The following is a 26,209-nucleotide window of genomic DNA, read 5'->3' as shown; positions in this document are numbered from 1 at the left end:
AATAGCCGATCAAATTAAAGCAGCTTTTGGAAGTGCACTCAGACTCACATCCGTCATCGGAGACTCCAGACCTCAGCGTGAGTGATTGATTAAATCAGAGCTGGATGCTCGGGATCGTGGTGTTCTTCAGCTCAGCTCTACTCGCGCTCCTTTATCGCGCCGAACGAGAGCAGGCTGAGAGGACTCGCTCTTAATTATAGTCTCGCTCAATTATTTAAGCGACGTTAACAAGCTTGTCTGTGTTAGGAGCCAAACAGGAGAAGTGTCCTCGTCCGACGTGGCGCTGAACGTCAGTGGCTCTGCCATGGGGCTAAAATTAGGAAAAGAACTTTAAAAGGATCCTGCGTTCATCGCCGAGACATACATCTTCAGTGATGTAAGAGTCTCGCTGCAGCCGTAATGTCACTGGATTTTAAGCGATGCTGTACATTTCACCCTCCAAATGTTGTTTTTTTCCCTAATGTTTAAAATTAAGTACCTTATTGCCATTTATAAAGTGTTTAAAAAAACAAAAAACAACCTCCACTGGAATTAAATTGTGGCGCGCTCCGAGATGAAGAAGGGAACGTAAGAGATAAAATAAGTATGCGTAAGAAAGATGGGTAAGGAAAGAAAGAAATTGTAGAGGGTTAAGGGGAAAAAAGAAAAAGAAAGAAAAATACAGAGTGGGGTAAAGTAATGAGGGAAAAGATATAACGGAAGAAAGACGAATACTGCGAAATACTGGAGGGACAAACAAGACTAAAAGATCAATAAGAAGAATATAGATTACGGGACGAAATAAAGAAAGGGAACGAGGGAAAGAGAAAAAAAGGAAGGAAAGCAAAGCGGCATAAAGAAAGATGTAGAAAAAGCATGCTAGCTAGTTGGCTAAGCTAAGTTACTTTGTAGAGCAACGTTTAAAGAGCGCATGTTTGAGTATATTTATTTAAGACTGTTCATGGATGGCACGAGCGGCTCCAGACGTTCCACTGATTAACCCTGCTGTGTGTTTCCTTTTCAAAGAACGTCCATCGGATTTAGTGACGTCTCAATCGACATAATGGCATTAATCCAAAAAGGAAGTCAGTTTCACAACAGGAATCGTTTCTGTCATTCTTTAAAACCAGGGGCTGGCTGTCCTAATGCGTTCCTCTCGAATCGAGTCATGCTGTACTTTCGCTCTTCTGCACGGAACAGATTCACGTCTGTCCGTCCCAGCCAGCAGAAATGCTTTTACTGACCTGATCGATTTTTTTCTTTTAGACATTTAAGACATCCCATATTACCAGAGCGGATTAATTAGATAGCGGTAATCTATACTGCTGCTTTACTCAGAGGTTTAAAGGAGTCCCTTGACGATGTTTATCTGAACGCTGTCAGCATCACATCACGCAGGAGCTGGAAGGTTAGTTTCACATCCCGAGGCAAAATATTCCGTACGTTAGCGACAAAATGCAAAGTACACGTCACGTTCACGCCACGGCGACGTGTACTCCGATTATACAGGGCTGGGCGATATGACTAGAATATCATATCACGATACTTGAGGACGTTTCTACGATACATGATGGGTATCACGATGTATAATTTAGCTTACAAACTGTCTGCAAAACTGCAGTAAAACAAGCGCAAAATAAAACATTCCGCTGAATCCGACCATAAATTTCTTTTATGCCTACAAAAAACAAGTTAAAATTACGTCAAATCGACCGCATCCGTTCAGCACCGTTTCATCTGTAACTATTAAAAACGTAAAAAATACATCACCGTATCAACCACACATCAGAAAAGTGTATCACGTCATCGCTTATCACGATATCAATATTACACTGATATATACACTGCCCAGCCCTACCATTATACTGCCATAGAGAGGGAGAGAGAAAGAGAGAGAGAGAGAGAGAGAGAGCGAAAGAGAGAGAGTGAGAGAGAGAGAAAGAGAGAGAGAGAGAAAAAAAAGGGAGAAAGTGAGAAAGAGCAAAAGAGAGAGAGAGAGAGAGAGACAGAGAGAGAGAGAAAGAGAGAGAGTGAGAGAGAGAGAAAGAGAGAGAAAAAGAGAGAGGGAGAAAGTGAGAAAGAGCGAAAGAGAGAGAGAGAGAGAGAGAGAGAGAGAGAGAGAGAGATAGAGAGAGTGAGAGAGAGAGAGTGAGAGAGAGAGAAAGAGAGAGAAAAAGAGAGAGGGAGAAAGTGAGAAAGAGCGAAAGAGAGAGAGTGAGAGAGAGAGAGAGAGAGAGAGAGAGAGAGAGAAATGAAAGAGAGCGTGTGTGATATTCCGGTGAACAAGTATCAATATTTATTTATTTATTGGTTGTATTTTCTGCAGTAATGAAAAAGGAAAAACCCTGTGAACAAGTAGGCTTATTGATATTTATTTATTTGTTCTATTTTTATATTATCAGCATGAAAACTGTGAACTCTCGCTCTCGCTCTCTCTCTCCAGTAACTGCATATCAGAGGCTGGAGATGGGATGTGTAATAAATTAGATCCACACACAAGAGCGTTTTAAGAACGAAAAACCCGTCAAATATCTGGAAATAAAAGATCTGAACAGTGTCGTGAGGTGGTAACTGGGGTATAAGCGGAATAATTGACTCCGGTCTGTTGAATTATTAGAAAATAAAGCAGACCCGAGGTGTAACGTCCTCACTTCGCCTCACATTACCACCTCGGGGTGTGTGTTATAATAATAATAATCCAGCGGACCGGAGTCAATGATTCCTTACTCATTTTAACAGTTGTGCAGTTTACTCATCTGAATGGTAATGAACGCAGTCTTTTACTCTCAGCTGTTTGTTTCTTTTTAGATTTGGATGAACTTTTTTGCATATTCCATTTAGACTGAATAAGAACTAAAGGCTCACGCTAGCAATCAAAAGATACACCTGATTTCCAACTTGTGAAATTTTTCGTGCTGTAATGAAACAACGTGTACGCGACTTGTGATTAATCTAGCTGGCCACGCCCCCTTTCTCCCCAGTATCAGTTACTATCATCATTTGTCGCTAGCTAGGTGCCATGATAGGAAGATGGCATATTACACATCCTCTCACAAGCCTGAGTCAAACCCGATGAAAAGCTTCGGGCGCTCAGTCTGAATAAAGCGACACGCACATTCTGTAATAGACACGCTCACAAGATAATAACGCTACGGATCTCTGGAGTCACCCAAAAATATTCCCCAGCAGAGTTACTGGGCTTCACTGTTCGTGATGAGGTGAGCTGTCCTACAGATCTTGTTGCCGCGGTGATGTCCGAGTCGTTTACGCGTAAACCTAGTGACACTCAACCGTTCTGGACAATTCTATGATTCATTCAGATCGTTAATCGAGAGCAGGGAGAATCAATACAACACCAGAGGAGCTCGCCTCACTCAAGCCTGAGACGGGAAACAAGATGACGTCATCAACAGACACAGGCCACACCCACATCACCATGCAGAGCTTTATACAAATGTCCAGAACAACAGGTGTGTGTTTTTTACACTGCTGCTCACCTTTGTGTAAACCCCCCACGAGAGCTCCGTCTCCGTCACCATGACGACGATGCCAAACATGCCGAAGATGAGGGCGTAGTCGCTGAGGCGCTTGCGCTTTTCAAACAGCGCCCTCCGATGGCCGAGCTTGTAGCCGATGTCCTTGTTCCTTTTGTGCGGTGCGTTGCTGGCATCCTCGCGCAGCGGCTTGCCCGGCTCGTCGCCGTTGCCCTTTGACACCACGACCTCGAGGCCGGAAGTGTGGAGCGTCTGCAGCGGCTGTGTCTCCGAGTCCAGATCGGCCAGGTTCCTGCTGCCCAGCGGTCTCACCACGCCGCCATTGTACTTACAGCTGTTCATGGCTATCTGAGGGAGCGCGGGGCCGCCGGGCGACAGCGAAGACCGCGACCGAGCATGGCTCAGCCTGCTGCCATCCGCACTCACCTGACACACAAACACACACGAGAGAGGGTTTACAGACTCGTCCAGTCAACACAAGGTCGAATTAAACAACTCTGAATGATCTCGGGGAAGACGAGTCAGAATGAAAGGTCTGTGGGTTTATAAAGGTTTATAAATCAAGTCGAATCAGTGATATAATGAAGGCTGTCTGTCAAAATGGGACAAAACCGAGATACTGTGACGGTTCCGAGTCAGCAGACACGTGGAAATACGTTCCCCAGACAGATTTTAAAGACTACAAAGACTGTGAGTCAACAGCAGATTCGAAGGTTCTCCGATTTGAGAGACGAGGAAGATTCTGGGCCGAACTGTGAACGAGGATTTCCAGTTAATAGAAGGTGGATTGTTATGAAGGTAAAACAGACTTCGACAGATAAATGTAAAGGAATTTCTACCTACAGTGTTGAAAATGCAGCAAACGAGGCAAATATAAACTCAAACAATTTTTGAAAAATGCAACACATTTGTAAATGTCACGATGGAGTGATTTCCCATGTTTAAGTGGATATGTTTGAGAATGTTGCTCCTCTCTGTGTGACTCCTCTCACTAGCAGATGCTAATGCCAGCTTTAACCAGATGAGTGTTCTAGTGCGAGACCAGCGGGTTTTAAATTATTGATTTTTTTTATTTATGGTGGAGTCTTCTGTGGGTAACTTCTGATACTCTGTTATCAGTATCTGGCAAGCTAACAGACACTTAGGCTAATGAGTTAGCTCAGAAAGCAGGCTAGTCAGTAAACTGTCACCAGGGAACTAAAACTCTATTTCTTCATGAACTACAACTCAAATATTACTACATTTTACTTCATTAAAAGCACTGATGTTCAGGCAGGTAACTTTAGTGAAAGCTTCTGCTGGTCAGGTTAAATGTGCTGCTAGCTTGTGTGGTTTTGGCTGAATTTAGGTTGGTCAGGTTTGGGTCGAAATGTCAGTGTCGTAATCTGTGTTTTATATACAGTTTATTTTATATATATATATATATATATATATTTTAAATGCAAACAGAACAAAACATTTCTGATAAATAATAAACTTTAAGCCCAGGTGTAGGAGAAATAAGAAAGATACATCATAATACTTCGTAATATACAGTACGAGATGTTTAGAGCAACATTACAAACACACAAAGATAATTCAACAAGAAATAATGAGATTAAATAAGTTTAATGTCCAATCAGGTGCGTCACGGTGAAATTTAAAACCGTAATCAAGATCATCATTTTACATCAAATAGCCTTAATGTTTTTCATTTTCCATTTAAAAAAGTAGCCAATAATATAGAAATACAAACAAACAGAGATTCTCAACAACCATGGAGAACTGACGGATAATGCTGGAGGCCTGAAAACAAATCAATTTCCTTTAGAAACATTATAAAGCTCATTTTACTGCAGAGAAAACACACCGTATTCTCAAGTCTGCTTTTCTAAAAATATCTTATATATATATCCAGGACGAGAAGTCTCGTTTTTTTAGATTCTGCATTCACGAGCCTTTACACGCTCATACGCCGAATGAGAAAGAATTCCCAAAATATTCATTATTGTTGTCGATTTATACTGAAAACAACAAAAACCTGATTTTTAAAATAAAAAGTTGTGGTGTTTTCTTGGTTAAACAGTACAGAAAGGATGTTTCTGTGCCTCTGCAGATCCTCTTCATACAGAATAAAAAACATTTCAACTAAAACAAACATCCAAACACTAGATATTTGGTTTTATTTATGGACGCATGCTGAGATGTCAGCGAGCCTCAGATCGTTTGGAGGTCATTTTCTGGAGTAGTAATACGTCAAAACAACTGGAAGGAATGTTGTGTTGTGGAAGGGGGGTGAGGGGTAAGGGGAGGGGTACCCCCCCCCCCCACAACTCCACCCCATTCCACACCTCCAGACTTCACCGACTGTCATGTAACGAGTCTCATCCCACTGTCGGTGTGACTCACACACGCTGAAGTTCCTCAGCATTCAGTAGAACCGATGAAGAACCTCAGAGATGATGAGATGATACCCGAAGCCCAGCTGCCTTCGCTCGCTGCTCCTGAGGTTTTATTCAGGGACTCTGTTTTTGGCCACTGAAGTCGTCTGCGGCGAACGAGAGCGAGCCAAGCGCTATTGATCAAGAGCAGAATCTTTAGAAAATTGCTCTCGGTATTTTAATGCACGCAGAAAGACGCGTTTGGCCGAGAAACAGAGAGCAAACAAAGACAGAGCGCTGTTCTCAAAACACAGAGCAAACGGATCAGGAAAAGAAAAAATAAAACATAAGACGTATCGATTTAATACGCTGATGTACAGAGCGCTGCGTTTTAGACTTCGCTCCTTAATGAATCAAAACTACAAACACAAAGTGGATTTCTTTACTAATCAACATCTTCTGCAAGAAGAGACGGCTTCTATCTCCTTTATAGAACACACACACACACACACACACACACACACACACACAGAGTGGAGACGCCACAGATCTGATACTCAGGATCAGAATCAGCAAATCAGATATCTGAGGAAAAAGGAATGAATTTGATCGAATCCTTTAATGGAAATCAGGAAATCCTGGAAATTTGATCTGGAGCCGGAAATGTTCGCCTATAAAGAGGCTCGAGTGTATTTTTTATTCAGTTTATACTTGATTGTATTTATTATATTTGCAGAAGTGATTTCTGTGTGAAAGCTGCAGCTCTGTCGTGTCTTCAGGTGTGTAAAATTTCTATTTTTTCAGGTGTGTAAAATTTCTATTTTTTCAGGTGTGTAAAATTTCTATTTTTTCAGGTGTGTAAAATTTCTATTTTTATCGACATCTGCACAGTAAATGAACTCAAGCTTTAACGGAGACGTGTTTGAGAACATCGGTCAACAGATTTATATACGGATTGCTATCTCTGAAGCAGTGTTTGAGGATTTGCTGGGAATTAAACACCGGCCAATAAAATCAATACTACAAAACAATCATCTCACACACGAACACCTCACAGGCCGCCTCGCTGTCCGTCATTTACACTCCCGAGATAAAGTTCACACCCACTCAGTAAAGCGCAGAGGCACGGGGTTTAACACAGAGTTCTCCCATCTCTTTAAACACATCTCTACTGTCAAGTGCAGTAATATAAACAATCAAAACTCCACCGTAATCTGTTTTTCACTCCTTTTGTTTTCCTCCACTCGCAGCCACCGCATTACAGGCTTTGAGCTCCGCCCACTTCACAATCACACCATGTTATATATGTATCTCTGATATAAATATGTCAATATGTGTCATAAACCACGCCCACTACAGCCGAAACACAATAAACCACAGCGGATGTTTTTAAACCAAAAGTCAAGACGAATACATAACATTTATGATAATAATAATAATAATAATAATAAACTTCTTTTTTATGCTTGTTCCTATAAACCTATGACAGAGGAATTTCTCAAAAATGTTCATTACTGTTGGATCTACAAATGATTTTTATTATAAAAAATATTATTCTTATAACAGCACCTTATTTTCCTGAATAAATCATTTAAAAAAAGGTTTCCCAACTTCAAAGAAGGCTTTAAGCCCCGCCCACTTCACTATTGTGTTAGACAGATAGATAGATATTTAATAAAATAAATGAACAAAGAATCTGGTCAATCAATCAGCTGCCAAAGATTTATGTGATATATATTGTGTGGTTTTTTTTAAACTAAACGGTCCACCTGTAGTGTCTGTAGTGTCTGTAGTGTCTGTAGTGTCTGTAGTGTCTGTAGTGTCTATAGTGTCTATAGTGTCTGTAGTGTCTGTAGTGTCTATAGTGTCTATAGTGTCTGTAGTGTCTGTAGTGTCTGTAGTGTCTGTAGTGTCTGTAGTGTCTATAGTGTCTATAGTGTCTGTAGTGTCTGTAGTGTCTGTAGTGTCTGTAGTGTCTATAGTGTCTGTAGTGTCTGTAGTGTCTGTAGTGTCTGTAGTGTCGACCTCAGGAGCCATTACATGAGTCAGATCCCACGACCTTCTGTGAAAGGCAATTTTGGTGAAAACCCATTGAACCTACAACGGAAACTTCTACCTGACAGTGGAACCCCTTTAGAGACCGAGTACCCTGAAGCATCTGAAGAACCCTGGAGGAACCCTTCTTTTCTAACAGTGTATAATGAGTCACAACGACTTCTTTCTTCCTCAGAGGTCTGAACGCATCTCTGAGAGCGATCTGAAGCACGCAGAGCCATTTCCACATGGCTACCTGCTCACATGACAACCGAGTGTGTATCCAACATCGTCTCGTTCACTCTCTCCCTCCTCCCTGCTCGTCTTTCCTCACCTCCCTCCCTCCCTCCCTCCCTCCGCTATCTGCAGAAGCCTCCGTTAGCATGCAGCACAGGTGCTAATGCAATCAGTAAACCAAGACCACGACCTGAGCCGTAACAATCGCACAGAAACAGCAGTGCGGAAGCAGCTCGAGCCGCGTCGTACCTCCGTCCTTTGTTCCTCGATGCCGCTGAGAAGACGGAGCTGGCAGCCCGAGGATGGCTGTGTCGTGTATCTTGCTGCACTCTCACAAGCTTTTAGAGCCGTCTATAAATATTTTGAGGTCCTACGTTAAGAAAACGAATGCGACTTTTTGTTCGGCGGCGAGTGAACGCTGCATTTATTACAGAGCAAAGAGCGTAATGAAGAAAAGAGACAAGAAACTCGGAGCAGATTTCCAAGAAGCAGCGACTGGCTTGTCTGATGAGAAAGCTGCGAAGATCAATACGAGTAGTTAACAAAGTCCCTGTCAAAATCTAAACCTCCGCCAGGCTCCGAGCACGCTACAACCTGCCAAAAGCCTTTTATTTTATACAAAAAGCTTCCATTTTTATAATCCTTCATTCTATAAAATCTCAAGCATTGCAAAAAAATCCACGATACACAACTGCACACAACCCCGATTCCAAAACATTTATTCATGCTGTGTAAAAACTGACCTAAAAACAGAATGCAAAATTAACTTGTTTTTTTTCCCTTAAAATGGTAAATCTCCTCAGTTTAAACATTCGATATGTTTTCTATGTTCTGTTGTGAAGAACATACGGGTTTATGAGATGTACAAATCATTACATTCCGTTTTCATGTACATTTTACACAGCGTCCCAAGTTTTTTGGAATGCACATTTGAATCAGCAAGTTTCGTGGCATGCATGTCTCTGTATGCTCTTATAATTAAAGGTTCCTCAGACGTTCCTCTGATGTTTGAAGCTCCTACCAGTGTAAAGTAAGGTTTTCTGAAAGGGAAGCCTGATTTGTAGGGTTCGACGTAAAACATTTCAGGTTTTCCAGCAAAGCGATGGCTTTAGGACGCTACAGAGGACCTTTATTCCTGTCTAAACTGTATATAATGCATTCACAATGAGCGTCTGAGCTGAAACATTATTACTGAAGACAGACAGAGGACTAAAGTATGATTGGGACGGGATCGGCGTTCCGGACACGTGTGTGTTATCAGAGGAGGTGTGTAGTAATTCTGATGGATTTACCCGGGATAAATAATCGGTTTATAAATCACTTCATGATGTACACTAATTACTCCGTGTGTACTACTACAGGTCAAAGATCCAATTTTCTCGTGCAATCTGTCACAGATGTGCTAATATTTTCGAGCATGTCTGATGTTGTCGGCGATGGACCGTGTAGCGGGAGCTCATCTACACCAAGCAGCAGGAACATGCTGAGAAAGCTCACACCGGAGGATGAGAGGCAATCTAATTCATCTGATGTCACGCGCAGCAGATCCCTGAATCCAGTTCATCATCCAGCTATTTCTGTGGGCGAGCGAGGCCCAAATCTCAGCACGATACAGTTCTCAGGAACAGCAAGAATAAAAAGGATAAACATGACATAATTCTGTATAAAATATCTACGTTTCTTTGCACCTCCAGTTCTCTTTGCAGAACAGACAATCCTCACCGCCTACAAGCGCTGCACACCCAACCCCTCCCCCACATCTCTCTCGGTTCTCTTACTCGTTGTTTCCGTATACTTACGGCCCAGACACGATCACCGCGCTCAGCTGCTCTTCACAAGTCACATGATGGACAGCTCTCACATGTATGTTTGCGAGAAAGTGGAGATCAGGTGCGCTCTCCAGGTGAAAGACTCTCACGTCGCGTGCTCACCGCTACGTCCAATAATCAACCGATTAGGTGTGATTGAAGTGGTTTTGGCGGCGCGAGGTCCGGTCGTATAGCGCTTCTGAGATTTTGAAAGTCATGCAGTAAATGCTTTAACACATCGCATCCGTGATCTCATCCAGACGCTATTTATAAACTTCGCTTCAAAGAGTGAAGGTAGAACCTGCAATCGAGGCATGGGGCTGTGTGCGAGCTCTTCTAACTGAAGATCATGATCATTGATTCTTTCTGAGGCAGCGGTAGTCAGACTGACGCGTTAGATAAAATACATCAAGCACATGTGTGCACAAAACCTGACATCAGATCAGTCCGACGTTAGGAATTGATCAAATCTGAGCGAACGCGACCGCTAAGTTGATTCTTTAAATGCCAGCTCAGCTAGACACAGAGGCCAGGTTCCTGAGGAAAATGAAGATGATGACAGCGTTTATGGTGTACATGAACGTGTGAGGTAAATACTCTCAAACGGTTTGATGTAAAAAAGCTAATTATATCCTTCTCCACCCTGGATTATTTTTCCCGCTGCCTATCCACCGTCTGCAGACGCTCGGTCTGAAACGGCTCTCGTCGCCCTGCTCTCTTTCCTCTTATATTGAAAATGAAGTGTGTTAAAGAATAAAATCTAATTAGGTCTTAGTTTCCCGAAGGTATCAGAGTGTTGAGATGATTTTATAAATTAGAAAGAGTGTTTAAACTGATACACAGTCATTTCTTCCATCTCTGTGTTATGACACTGTGGAGAAATTTGAGCCTCTGTTACATACTGAAATTAATCAGAATATCCCAAATATGTTCAGGACCTAAAGATTCCCCGATGAGGAAAGCAATCCCAGACTGCACCACAGAGGAAACGCTAATTAACCCCTCAATGTAGGGCAGGTAACCAGGGTACACTCTACCACCAGCTAATGATTCCTGTTAGCATTTAGTCAGTATTAGAGGTGTTGGAATCTTTAGTCCTTTAAAAAGGTCCTAATCTATAGTCAGGAAGAAGTGATGTATTTCCTCAGATGCAAACAGCACCTCAAACTCATATCCATCTAGATTCCCAAATCTTCAAACCCAACCAGCACCATCCAAACCCAAATGAAAACCAAAGTCAGTTAGCTTCCCAATCCTAGATCAATCCAGATCTCTAACCTAAAGAGATCCTGAGACAAACAAACAAATAAACAAACAAACTCCAAACCCAATCAGGACCCCGATCCAAATCACAGAAACACCATTCCATTCCATCACCATTTAACCTGCATCCTAATTAAAACACAACCAGTACCCAAACCCATCCAGCACCCTAAGATAAATTCCTACCAGTATTCAAATCCAAAATCCAACTACCATGCCAATCCCAAACCCAAGCAGTACTCCAACTAGTGCTCCAACTCCAACCAGCATGTCCAACTGACATGCTAATCCCCCAAATAACTAGTACTCCAATCCAAATTACAACCAGCATCCCAAATCTAAATTCACATTTGTACCCCAATCCCAAACCACACCCAAATCCAAACCCAAACCAGTACCTTAATCCCAAACCCAGCCAGCGCAAACCTAAACATTACCAGCAGAATATTTATAAGTGCCAAACCCAAAGCAACCTTAGACCCAATCAGTACCTTATCCTGAACTCAATCAGCACTACAACACCTAAATACAATCTCAAAACCAAACCCAACCATCACCCTTTCACCCAAACATCGGCTGCACCCAAAGACTACCAAACTGAAAAAATACCCATAATCTAAAGACCAACCACCACCACCACACATCCTACATCCAACCTCAATCTCACCACTCCATACACACCCCTAACCCTAACCCTAACCCTAAGCATGAACAGCAGAGGAAGACTTGCATGATTTACACGATTAAACCTAAAAATCCAAATCCCAACCAGCACTCAGATCTCCAAACCTAATTACATCCTCAGATCCAAACAGATCCCCGATCCTGAACCTAACCTGCACCACAAATCCCAAACCCAACCACAATCTCAATACTCAGTCCAACCTGAATTCCAATCCCAAACCTATCCAGATTCCCAAACATCAGGAACTCCTCAGACTGCTCCAGAACTTCAAACCCACATCTAAACGGCTTCTCAGGCACGTTCCATCCGTCCTTTAAATCCAACCTTCTGTCAGATCTCAGATCACGATAAATCCTCTGACCTCTACTGAGGTCATGATACTGAACCGGTACATGGTACACCATCTCCAACACGTTGGGCTTGTTCTTCATGTTAAGCTAGTCCTTGCCTTGCCTGTGTGCGATTGAGGCGCCAGGCCTCCTTGTACCTTCCTGCTCCTGCATTCCCGCCACTGCCAGCTTCACTCCATACAAATCCAATTTAGCAAATCTATTTTGACATTGAATTTGCACTCATTCAGATGTGCCATCAGGCTGTGTGTTTCCCAGGCTCCACTCCCTAATGAAAATGTCTACAGGGGAGAGCTCATTACTGGATCTGCTACTCAGGATTCTCTTTTCTCAAACATTCCCCACCATCAGAATCTAATCCACACACACACACACACACACACACACACACACACACACACAGCAGAGTGTTGCTGCCTTCACGTTGCCGATATTCCCCACAGAGCCTCCATGAAATGGGAAACAGTAATATGTTTGAACATCATTTTTCTGTTGGACTCTTGATTGGACTCTTGATTGGACTGTGATGCTTAGTGATGCATTTTACAACATCTGCCATTGCATTTAGTGTCTCCGTCTTTCATTTTCCATCCAGAACAAGCGCGGGAGAGGACATGAGCGTGACTTTGGCCACAGTGAAGGGGCGAGCGAAGCGACACACATCCTGATATTTGAAGATATTTCTACGCTCACGATTTGCATCACAATATAAAATCCTACTTAATACTGAAAAGTCTTACTCTAACTAGTGAACGATACATTTTTACAATTTTAAAGATTCGGTACAAACAAAGTGTTACACAAAAAGAAATGTGTAAAATCGTCATTTTTGAAAACTATTAGAAAAAGATATCATGATGCCTGTAATATCTCGATAAAGGGTACTGTGACCTTTAACCTGTATGTGGTCCTAGATTGGATAAATATCTGATACGTGGCCATGCAACATGAACAAGAACGCTCAGATTGGAAGTCATGTGACTTTTACACAAAGTGCTTTGATTTATCAGTGAAGACAGCGACAGCAGTGACTATATCCCGTGGGCGGGGGGGAAATTGCTGATTTGGGAATCAATTCAAGCAAAATTGTAAGAAAACAAAAACCAAGAAGTGTTTGAAACGATTGCCCGGGAAATGGACACATGCACGCAGTGTTTCCGGGAACAGGCGCTTCGACTGAAAGACAACCACAGCTCACGTACAGTTACAACATGAACGGCTCAAATAAAACCATCAGATTAAACACCGGACCAACATCTGGACAACACTACAAACCTAAACACCATGAAATGACCAAAACATCACACGGATAACTGAAGCCGTGTGCCTTAACGCCAGAACATATCTCAAATTAGATAAAAAACACAAGGAAGCGTCAGATAAACCTAAACACCGGGCTACAGTCGAAACTTATACTTAAACACCAGAAATGACTCAACAGATCAAAGACTCCAGAAAAGACTCAAAGACCGAGATCATTTTCATTCTAAACACCACATGACTGAATCTATAACGCCGAGACACACGGCGAGCCTGTTACACCACCTGAACACCACCTGAACACCACCTGAACTCCACCTGAACACCACCTGAACACCACCTGAACACCACCTCAACACCACCTGAACACCACCTGAACTCCACCTGAACTCCACCTGAACACCACCTCAACACCACCTGAACACCACCTCAACACCACCTGAACTCCACCTGAACTCCACCTGAACACCACCTGAACTCCAACTGAACACCACCTGAACTCCACCTGAACACCACCTGAACTCCACCTGAACTCCACCTGAACACCACCTGAACACCACCTGAACACCACCTGAACTCCACCTGAACACCACCTGAACACCACCTGAACTCCACCTGAACTCCACCTGAACACCACCTGAACTCCACCTGAACTCCACCTGAACTCCACCTGAACACCACCTGAACTCCACCTGAACACCACCTGAACTCCACCTGAACTCCACCTGAACACCACCTGAACACCACCTGAACTCCACCTGAACACCACCTGAACACCACCTGAACTCCACCTGAACTCCACCTGAACACCACCTGAACACCACCTGAACTCCACCTGAACTCCACCTGAACACCACCTGAACACCACCTGAACACCACCTGAACACCACCTGAACTCCACCTGAACACCACCTGGCCAACTAATAAGATTAAACACCACAACACTAACGGCTCGCAGTACCACCTTAAACCCGCAAAAATGATCGAGTCTTTAAGCCTAAACACCAGGAATCAGATGACACGAATAGCTTGAATACCGGACCATTAGGAGCCTAAACTCCAGCCTAAACACTGCAAGTGTAAACACCAAACAAACACTGACTGACCTTCTAACATAAAACCAACGAATCAGCAGAGACTATAAACCTCAACCTCAATCTCAAACACACCTGAGACTACAGGCCTGTTACCTGGAACGTGTCTGAGCTTATACGCGTAAACGGTGTGTCGTGACCCCAACACGTGACATTTCAAGCTGCAAAAATTATTTTTAGTCCCGTTCCACTTTTAGTAAAAATTTAAAAGGGGTGATTTTATCCAGAAGAGATTACAGGGCTGAACCGGTCCGAGTCTGGTCTAACGTTCAGTCTGATTTCTCTCCAACAATTACGCTTTCGGCAAATTACCCTCGATTAGGCAGTGGAGCAGCAGCTGCATGAGACCTCTCTCACACACACACGCACACACACACACACACACCCTACAGCACAGTGTGCGGTTGTTGCGGTTGTTTTTAACCCTTTAAACCCCAGGTTTTGGGTTCAGATCGACTTTCCCTCACTCTGTAACGTCACTGCGGTTACTGAGTAACGTGCAGAATGACCGAAGCGTGATCAGACCGTTTAACTGGATAAATATTTCTTAGTGACTTTTACATTTTATTCGCTTGTGTTTTTATTTATGTATTATTTATTAGAACAGTTAAACATTTGTTTACATCACAGTATCAGTTAACACTTAATGCTGAATTAAGCAGCGATGGATATAAAATCGTCGAACAATATACAATATTTGTGGCTGTCCCGATGATATAGAACCCTTAAGGGTTCTTGGAGCCATTAAAAGGTTCTACGTAGAACAAATATTTCCCTGTCAGAAACCAAGAAGAACCCGTTTCCAGAAGCAAAAAACACTTCATTATCCAATGAAACCATAAATATAAATATATATATATATAATATAATAAATCTTTCTGTAAGAATGTGCCAAGTACAAAGAAGCTAAACGTGACATGCTCTAGAGTTTGGACTTATCCAGTTAATACACACACTCTTCAAAAGAATGGGTTCTTCAAAAAAAAAGTTCATTTTTGGTAAAAACAAAAAAACAAAAAACAAAAACAAACCTTTCCCCTTCCTGACCAGGAACTAATCTGTTTCTAGGGTTTCAGGGTTCTATGTAAAACCTTTAAGAGGTAACTCTTTACCATAACAGTAAATAAATAATCCTGCACTAATACCTGAATTAAATCTTACTGAAATACGAGCTAGTGATGAGTGAAAGCATGTACTAATCACGAAGTAACGAAGAGCTGACCTTCACTAGGACACGAGTCTTCTGAATTCCTGCGTGAATAACGAGGAAGTAGAACTACATGCTCCTACACGTCTGTGAGTTCATGTTCATGAGCACGCAGGGGTAATCTAAATCAAATGTGCTCTAGAAGAAGAACGAAGGTGAATTAAACCGGCATCATTTCAAATTCTTTATATCGTCTTCCGTATGCATCTGCACTCACAAACATCGCTGGACGGCGCTGGATTCCGTTCGCTGGAGACTCCTTCCATGACCGTTAAAGAAACATCTCCTCACAGAAAACGCTTACACACTCCGAACACCTCTTTATCATCAGCGCAGCGACTGCGGGACACGTCCCTGCGAATGAGCCGTTGCTATAGAAACCATAGCGTAAATTAGAACGAGCACGTTAATATAAACCTGCGCTTCTGTCAGAGCTGCTGTTCTAGAGAATTAATCACCGCCTTCTGACCAATCACAGTCCAGAACTCAGCAGCGCCGCGTGTAACTCGGGATGATGAAGTGGAACAGAGAGACAGAAACGGGGTCGAATTTCCCACAAGGAAGTAGTGACACGGATTTTCCCTCTAGAGGAGCGCACACACTTCCTCATTAACACGGACACGCCTGTCTCACGCCACACACACGTCTGTAGTGCGTTATAATCCTCCTAGAGTTTATACAGGTTAGGGAACTGCAATTTTAAATAATAACAGCAGGAACTAGCTGGTGTCTGATCCTGGTGTCTGATCCGGGTGTCTGATCCGGGTGTCTGATCCGGGTGTCTGATCCTGGTGTCTGATCCGGGTGTCTGATCCGGGTGTCTGATCCGGGTGTCTGATCCGGGTGTGATACGGTGCTCATGTACCTGTAGGGATACCAACAACCGATACCAGGTAACACTACGTAACGTGAGACTACTGTACTTTGTCATGCTAACGAACAGACGACACGACGGCGATCTGGACGTGTTTCACGATTAAAGATCAAATTCCTGGCCCAAAGTAAATGCCCCCTCAGGATGGAATTCCTACAACATGGGACGTCTCCTCAACTCTGCGTTCAGGGAGTGACGGAGCAACATGGCCGCTCACAGCATCAGCAGTAAACACAGCAGCACTTCTGACCTTTAAATAAGTTACACTATACACACACACACACACACCCACACCAGCTTTAGATCATTAACACACAGATATATTCACATATTAAATCTATAACACTGATTCTACACGTCACTGTTCTGAGGTGAAGATCCACACACTCAGCGCAGCTAGCTGGCTAGCTCGATGCTAATTAAAGATGAACGTAGAGGCGTTTGTGTTTTTTTTCTTCACTTTTTGACCTCGAACTCGCAGAGCTCGGAAACGACGTCATTACGAGCGCCGCCTTCCTGTTTCCGAGGGATGTCCAATGCAGCGTTATCCACACTTAAAAATTATTTGGCTAAAACGCACAAACCCGACATCTTTTAAGCTCTTTAATCCCATAAAGGATTTCGTAAAAGAGCTGCCGGAGGAGTGTGCTGTAATACTCACACATTAAAGTTCAAAAGTAAAACCAGACCAAATAAAAATCTTACAGATAGAATTCCACCTTCAAACTCCAGGAGGCGGAGCCAAGAGGGAGGAGTTATATCAAACTCCTCATATCACTAAAACAGAAAAAACAGAGGCAGTTCTGGTCATTCAAGATGGCGTCCGTCATAAATAACGCTGCAGTGTTCAGCTACACGGGCGAAGTTCAGCTCGTGCGTCTGTGTGACATCACTGAGAGAATCAAACACACTTCCTTTACATGCTAGCTACTTTAGCTTCTGTACAAAACGTCAGACTCAGACTTCACACACAGCGTACACACACTCGGTCGATGCAGCCGAGCCGAGCCGAGCCGAGTCGGTACGGGGAGGGAAGACGTGTGTGTTTGTTTTAATTATTTTTAGTCCGAACTGTTCCTTTAAGTGCGGTTCTGCATCATGGCCACTGCAGCTCTGACAGCCTGTTGCAGTCGGCGTCACACTGCCTCCGTTCTCCTGAATGAACTCGCACAGCGCAGGATAAACACCCGTCTCCCGAAATAAACACCGCTGAGCTTCCACACTTCATCCAACAGCAACCCCACAACCATTTTACTGTCTGTGATGCACTATAACACAGTAACACACACACAGTATAACCTGTACACACACACACACACACACACACACGCTGCTGGGATTGTACAACACGACACTTAGCACCATGTTTTTAGGCATGATGACCTCGCCACTCCATCATGCTGATGGTCAGAATCATCCCGAGCGTCGTCAGTATTGATCAGGGATCTGAACACGGCAGAGCGGCGTGTAGCCCGCGCACACACACACACACACACACACCCCACCACCACGCACAACAAAGACCAGCTCTGAATCAACACTCACGGTGTTCACACGCATCAAACTCAACGCCGACTGACTGCGTCTGCAGTAACAATAACAGTACCGGGAATGATTAATCGTCCAGACCCCTGATTCCTAAAATACAAACGTGCACGCAGCCAAATACTCCAGACTAATGCACAACGCTAAACATGTAGCATGCACAACACAATCTCCAGTCTGCAGTTAACACCTACAGGTGTTGAATAAACACTCGCAGCGCACGATGAACTCTTAGCGTTACCCGTGTTAGCGTTATACATTATAATACATATATAAGTACCCCAGTGTCGAAATGAACCCGTACACCGTTCACACGCGTGAACCCGAGCGCGCACTAATACTAAGATTTCAGTCAACACCGCAAGTGTTTAACGTATGACTCGACTCATCACGGTGGACGTTAATACTGTCCAATCGATACACTGCTATCGACGGGTGTTGAGTCAATTCAACACTGTAAAATCTCCAGGTGTTTACCTATCCCTCTGAACACTTAGACTAGAGGTGTTCATGTAACGTGCTGTTCTTTAGGTGTGGGTGTTGATTTAAAAACCGAAGACGTAATTCAACACTGTACGTATCATTACACGCCTGCGGATGTCGCTTTATCCCTGCAGGAGTGAAGTCAACACGCTAGGTGTTTGACCGGCAGGTGTTGATTGAACACTGTGCTAAAGCTGTAAGTGTAAACCTAAACTCAACACCGTAGACATTAACATAAAAAACTGTGTGCGTTAATAAAAATCTGCAGGTTTTGATTCAATACTGTGAGTCAGTTCGACACCGTACACGTCAACACTGCAGGCGTTAATACACATCTGGTGTTATCACGAGTCTGCGGTGTTGATTTATCCCCATGAGAATTCGCTCAACAGTCGAGGTGTTAAGTCTAATCGCTGAGTGTTGACTCAGTGCTGCAGGTGTTAATTACCCCTGTGAGAGTTCATTAAATACTGCAGGTATTAAACCAAATCTGCAGGTGTTTAATTATCCCTAAGACTTAACACTGCAGGTGTTTATCTAACGATGTAAGAATGAATTCAACACCGTACGTATTACTGCACGCCTGTGACGGTTGTGTGAAATCCGGAAGTGTTGATTCGACGCTGTAGGTATTACCACCAACACTGCGGAACTTGATGAGAATCTGCCGCTGTTTATTCCTGTAAGAGTTAACACCGTAAGTGCTAAGGTACATTAGTGAGTGTTGACTTCTCTCCTTCGACACACAGGTGTTCATTCAGAAGGTGCTCACTTAAACCTGCAGGTGTGTGTGAGAGTTAAACACTGCAAACATTAATACACACCTGCATGTGGAAATTCAACAGTGTACAGTTAACACGAAGGTGTGTATTTAACAGTGTAAGACTTCATGCAGCACTGTGGTGTTGGTATAAATGTGCAGGTGTTAATTCCGCACTGTAAGTGTCAACTCTCCTCTGCAACGCTTAACTCCGTCGCGCGCGCGTGTGTGTGCGTGTGCGTGTGCGCGCGCGTGTGTGTGTGTGTGTGTGTGTGGCGTTATGTCGCTGTTACCTGATGTCCTTGGTTTCTCTGAGGCTCGTGCTCTGCGCTCGGGTTCGTGTCTCCGTCACGGTGCCATTCCGCTCGCGCGCCCTGTTGCTGCTGCTGTTGTTGTTGTTGCTGTATGCCACAGGGCCGCTGCGCGCACAGCTCCTGCGGTGTTCCTCTCGCGCAGCTCTCGGGGAGACTGCTCCTCACGAGCCGCTGCTGCTGCACCTGCAACCGAGCCGCCTGCGGGTCCTGGAGCGCGTGAGCGGCGGTTTCGGGCGGCTGGCCCGCGGGAGCGCGCGGCGGCTGATGCTGATGCTGTTGCTGATGCTGTTGCGCTGATGATGATGATGAAGATAGCGGTGATGATGATGAAGGTGCCGCTGGCGGGTTTTGCAGCAGCAGAGCGGTGAACGGATTGCTGCTGCTGCTGCTGCTGCTGATCTGCTGTAGCGTTTGTTGTGGCTGCTGCAGTTGTTGCTGCTCTTCCGGCAACGACCCGCCTTCTTTTCCGCAGCTGCACGAGAGACGATGCGCAGGTTTGCTCCACTGGTTCCCTCGAGACCGATCCTCCGCCAATCGCGAGCCGCACCAGGCGGGGTCACCGATAGATTCCGGGGAAACGGAGCAGAGAGCTCGAGCTGACGGTTTCGTGAAGGTGCAGCTGCGCCGCTGGCTGTTCGCGAGACTCGACTCGGCGCCTTGACTTTGTGATGATGGTGATGATGATGATGACGGTTCTCGTGCGCCGCCCCGTTGCAGTTGTCCGGTCGCGCTGGGCGGTTTCCGGTGTCCACGCGCACTGTGAGACGGCGGCGGCGGCGGTGGAGGCGGCAGGGTGTAAAACGGCACTGCTGAGTATGAGGATGGCGATGCTGCGTGCGGTCTCTGCTGTTGCTGCTGTCGGACAGCGCGCGAGTCTCGATGCCGCATCACCGCCTCCTCCTCCTCCTCCTCCTCCTGCTGGTCGCGTGCGGCGGGCTGCGGACCGAGCCGCTTCGGCGCGCTCTCGCTCACGGTGTTGCGTGCGGCGCCGGCGGAGGCCCCCACCGTCGAGTCCACGCGGCTCGTCTCATTGGTGGGTTGGACCAGAACCAGCCTCATCTCGCCCCTCCCTCCCTCCTTCACTTCCTCACTCCCTCCCTCCTCCCGTGATGCTACGCGCGCCTTCAAATAAAGCGGACCAGATCACGGGCACGAGCGCAGACGCAAAAGCAGAACCTCTCCAAGCGCATTGTGCTGCAGGGAGTTGTGTTGGTTTGGGAGTAAATTAGGATTGGTGATGAAAATAATCCGTTCTGTTGATTCCTCAGTGATGAAGTGCTTTTGTGCCCATTTCCAGGTCCAGTTTGTAATTTCAGATCCGTGTGAAGTTCCGCTTCCTGCAAAATAAATAAATAAATAAATAAATAAGCAAACAACACATGACGTTACAATATTATTTTTAAGGATCTGAGTTTTCTAAGAACTTTTCGAAGCTTTAGGAACTCGGTAATAATTTCATCCTGTATTATTTAGACGTGGCGAGGAATACTCTGTTAGGGGGAAAAGATTCCTCCAGGGATTTATTAATGTTTAATGGTTCTAGCTTTCGGAAGACACAGTGTGGAACCTTTCATGAAGGGGATGCAGTCTGTAGCAGGGTTCCAGACAGAATTATTCAGGATTCCTTCAGAAGGACAAACCAGAGAAGAATTTAGGAGTTCTATACAGCTAGAGCTACTATTACTCTATAAAATAAACTACGGAATAAAACGAGGGGTCCAGATCCTGTGAGCCGGACAGCGTCCTAAAGGGTCCAGGTGGAACTTGTTCAGCAAGGGGAACAGCCACATTGACACTTTCTCAAAAGAAAGGCGAGGATAAACGAGTGCAGTTTGGGTTTCAGCATGGAGGCTGGACTCGTTTTGTCCCAGAGGAGATGTGAGAGGAGATGTGAGAGGAGATGTGAGAGGAGATGTGAGAGGAGATGTGAGAGGAGATGTTCGAGCGTGGACCGGGGCAGCGGCAGCAGAAACCTGATCGTTTTCATTAGGTAATTAATCCTGGAGAGCCGGAGAGGCACCTGGTCAGCATGAAGTATCGCTTGCTTGCTGGTTCGGGAGGCAGAGCTGTGTATGAGTGCATGAATTATTCATTTTTCAATCCCTCTCCAAGTTCAGAGAGAAAACGGGGGTGGAGGTGAAGGTGGAGAGGTGATGAAGGGGGGGAGGGGGAGGGGTGGCAGGGTGGAGGGGTTTCTCATCTGAATCTGACTCCATTAGAAAAAAACACAAAAGAACAGTTCTTTGTTCGTTCAGGCCGCTCTAGCTGAACCCGTGTCACTTTTCTTAGGGCCGTGTTCTGTTCAGGACCAGAGGGAACTGAGACGTTCCTCAGATTCACACCATCACCTAAACTACAAGAAATAGTTTCTAAAAACCAAAGCAGAAACACCCCGTGTCCTTTAAAAAAAATCCTCTTGTAAGGGTTCAGGACTCTGAAATAGACGAGTATAATAAAATAATAATAAAAACCGAATCATAGAGTGAAGTGCACTTCAGATAGAGAGAGAGAGAGAGAGAGAGAGAGAAAAGAAAGAGAGAGACAGAGAGCAAGAGAGGACACATAGATAGATTTAAAAATAGTTTCATACATATTGATAAGTTTACTGTAGGTGAACACTCTTCCCTCTCTGTTCCTTTATTAACTCTTCCACCGCTGCACCAAACCAGTTCAACCAGGTACACACAGATAAAGCCTCTCGCTCGCCTCTCACACACAGATAAAGCCTCTCGCTCGCCTCTCACACACAGATAAAGCCTCTCACTATTGGCTCACATTCCTATGTCTTCCGAATACCATATATGGAGCTGTTTTAGGCAAATATTCCCTTCTGCCTAGCCAATCAGCAGTTAACTCATTGTATCTGATGTGCGTCAAGCACGATAGATATACACTGTTTTTCTTTCAGTAAAGACAGATCTTGCCGTTTGAATTTTGTGTGTCTGTTTGTCATCTGGCAAACTCTCCCAAACGTGTAGAGGGGCGAGGGCGCCTTCTTTTCTTGTGCACTTCCGCTTTCTCTATTCTCAAAAATCGCAACCCAAAGGGTTTTAACTCAAGGGGTGCCAATAATTATGGAACAAGCGTATTAGCAGAAACAATGTAGTAGTTAAGAAATCTATAAATGCTTGAAAAATGTTAGTGTTAAAATAAATCTACAGCAAACCCAGATGTTTCATTTGATGAGATTTCTCTTCTCATCTTCATGAAGGGTGCTAATATTTCTGGAGTTGACCATGTATCACACGTGGCTATATAACAGTGACATCACACATTTAATCTGCCTGTAAATTTCATTACAAAAAATATGATACTAAAAAATAAAAAAAGAGATTTTTATAACATGAATAACATATAAAAGATTTTAAATGAAATTTGAATTCAGCATTGATGATCAGGTGGATCAAAGTATAGGAGGGTTCTCTCTCACACACACACACACACACACACACACACACACACACAGTAAAGAGGCGCTGCTGGGGTACAGTAGAGGGAGGAGATTCTCCACTGAGGCAGAATCACGGGATTTCCTGACCTTAAAGCAGTCCAGCTTCCTGCTCTTACATAAATACACTGCACTTTATTTATTTATAGTGCGAGAGCCAACCTCCTCCTGCCACTCCACCTGTTCATTAAATGCCACGAGGATATCTCTCTCTCTCTCTCTCTCTCTCTCTCTCTCTCTCTCTCTCTCTCTCTCTCTCACACACACACACACACACACACACACACACACACACACACACATATATATATATATATATATATATATATATATATATATATATATATATATATACACACACACACAACCCAAATTCTGGAAAAGTGGTAAAATGCAAAAAAAACCAAACAAAGAGTCATTTGAAAAGTCAGCTGACCCTGCACTGTATTGTAAACACATTATTAACACATTATTTGATGTTTAATTTTGTGAATTTAATTTGTTTTTGAAAATATACACTCATTTAAAATCTGGGACAGTCGAGTGTTTACCCCTGTGTAACATCACCTTTCCTTTTAAAACACTTATTGTGTGTGAGTGTGTGTGAGTGTGTGTGAGTGTGTGTGTGTGAGTGAAGACACCAGTTGGTTAAGTTTATCGAGCGGAATTTTCATCCATTCATCCATTATACATTTCTTCAGCTGTGTAACTGTAAGCGGACCTTCGTCGCCATATTTTGTGCTTCATAATGCGCTACACGTTCTCAATGGGAGACGGGTCTGGACTGCAGGCCATGCTCGCACCCGCACTCTCTGCTTACGCAACCATGTGCTTGTAATCCGGGCAGAATGTGGATTGGCCCCCATACCTTGGGCACTGACATGCCCCCATCCCATGACAGACGCTGGATTTCGGACCTGACGCTGATAACAGCTCGGACGGTCCTTTTCCTCTTTGGCCCGGAGAACACGACGGCCGTTTTTTTCCAAAAACTATTTGAAATGTCGACTCGTCGAACCACAAAACACGATTCCACTGTGTTACTGTCCATCTCAGAGGAGACCGAGCCCAGAGAAGTGGGCGGTGCTTCTGGACAGTGCTGATGTACAGCTTCTGCTTTGCATAGTAAAGCATTAACTTGCGTCTGTGGATGCAGCGGCGAATGGTGTCGACTGACAAAGCTTTACCAAAGTATTCCCGAGCCCATGTCAGGATCTCCATTACAGACTCGTGACAGTTTTTAAGACGGTGACGTCTGAGGGATCGGAGATCACGCGCATTCAGAAGTGGTTTTCGGCCTCGCCCTTTACGCACCGAGATTCAACCGGATTCCTTGAATCTTTTAACTATATTGTGCACTGTAGAAGGTGAAACACCCAAAATCCTCCCGATTTGTCTTTGGGGAACGTTCTTCTCAAAGTGTTGGATTATTCACTGACGCATCTGCTGGCAGGTCGGCGAGACTCGACCCGTCCTTGCTCTTTTTTGGAGGCTCCTGATATACTATGATTAGACGACTGACTCACCTGTTTCACATCACCTTCTTATTTCAACTTCTCACATCACTATTAGTCCTAAACTGCCCCTGTCCCAACTTTTCTGGAACATGTTGCATGCATCAATTTCAAAATAAACATTCATCTTAAAAAAAACTATGCAGTTGATTACATAAAACATCAAATACCCTGTCTTTATACGTTTGTTTATTTAAATACAAGTTAAAGTACATTTACACATCACTCATCTTTGTTTTTATTAGCATCTCCCAATACTGTCCCAACTTTTTCAGAACTAGTGTATATACATACACACACACACACACACACACACACACACGCATCCAAAAGTCTGAATGCAGAACCAGGTGTTTTTTCCCTCAGTTATAAAACACTAATGTGAAGTTCTCCTTCACTGCTTCATTTAATTGCTGTCAGTTTTATAGAAACAGTCGAGAAGAACATCTACAACATCCACTTTAGTCCTGATGTAGAAATGTGTTCAGTGTTCTGTACATACATGTGCAACACAGAGGCAAGATCTCATCCATTTTCTCAGCCGTGTGTAAATGAGTTATGACGCTGTAAAGAAGAGAGTAATTTCTCAGGCCCATCCTCAGGCCCATCCTCGGGCCCATCTATTGGCCCATCCTCAGGCCCATCTATAGGCCCATCCTTGGGCCCATCTATAGGCCCATCCTCAGGCCCATCCTCGGGCCCACATCCTCGGGACAATCTATAGGCCCATCCTTGGGCCCATCTATAGGCCCATCCTCAGGCCCATCCTCGGGCCCACATCCTCGGGACCATCTATACCCCCATCCTCGGGACAATCTATAGGCCCATCCTCAGGCCCATCCTCAGGCCCATCCTCGGGCCCACATCCTCGTGACCATCTAAAGGCCCATCATCGGGACCATCTATAAGCCCATCCTCGGGACCATCTATAGGCCCATCCTTGGGCCCACATCCTTGGGACCATCTATAGGCCCATCCTCGGGCCCATCTATTGGCCCATCCTCGGGCCCATCCATTGGCCCATCCTCGGGACCATCCTCGGGACCATTCTTGGGCCCACATCCTCGGGACCATCTATAGGACCATCCTCGGGCCCATCTATAGGCCCATCCACGGGCCCATCCACGGGCCCATTCTCGGGCCCATCCTCGGACCCATTCTCGGGCCCATCCACGGGCCCATCCACGGGCCCATCCACAGGCCCATCCACAGGCCCATCCACAGGCCCATCCTCGGGCCCATCCTCCACAGCGTGTGGTATGACATTTCCTCAGCTCCCTGCTCACTACTTTAGTTCTTACTTGCAGTCAGTTTGCTTTTACTGTTTAACACAACACTAGAAGAAACACTTCAAACCCGTCGTATACGACTCTCGTTAAAGGTGTAAAGAGACATTAGGGAGTAAAATAAAGCCTGGAAGGAAGCAGCATATCTCTGGTGAGTCTGGTGAATAAACGTAGCTAGTACAGTTAGCTCACTTTGCTAATTTAATCTGAGAAC

The 26,209-nt window shown here is 44.5% G+C and overlaps 1 protein-coding gene across 5 annotated transcripts in view; it reads right to left on the bottom strand.

The window, feature by feature from the left end:
* kcnn1b (potassium intermediate/small conductance calcium-activated channel, subfamily N, member 1b) overlaps window positions 1-26,209 on the bottom strand; it is a 51,803-nt gene that overhangs the window by 22,286 nt on the left and 3,308 nt on the right. For 2 of the 5 annotated variants that reach the window (XM_017468792.3, XM_053680512.1), the window contains exons 2-3: window positions 19,727-21,084; window positions 3,477-3,899 (exon numbers count right to left, since the gene is read on the bottom strand). In XM_017468792.3, coding sequence (XP_017324281.1) covers window positions 3,477-3,899; window positions 19,727-20,806 — 1,503 coding nt within the window. In that variant the 5' untranslated portion in view covers window positions 20,807-21,084. Of the gene's footprint in view, window positions 1-3,476; window positions 3,900-15,786; window positions 15,938-15,988; window positions 16,323-19,726; window positions 21,085-26,209 lie in introns of those variants that run through there. The other 3 variants (XM_053680514.1, XM_053680515.1, XM_053680513.1) reach the window with 3 other exon arrangements.

The sequence above is a fragment of the Ictalurus punctatus genome, chromosome 5 (assembly GCF_001660625.3).
Source record: "Ictalurus punctatus breed USDA103 chromosome 5, Coco_2.0, whole genome shotgun sequence".
Classification (NCBI taxonomy): domain Eukaryota; kingdom Metazoa; phylum Chordata; class Actinopteri; order Siluriformes; family Ictaluridae; genus Ictalurus; species Ictalurus punctatus.
Note: the sequence above shows the minus strand (reverse complement) of the source record. Positions and strands in the feature narration are given on the sequence as shown.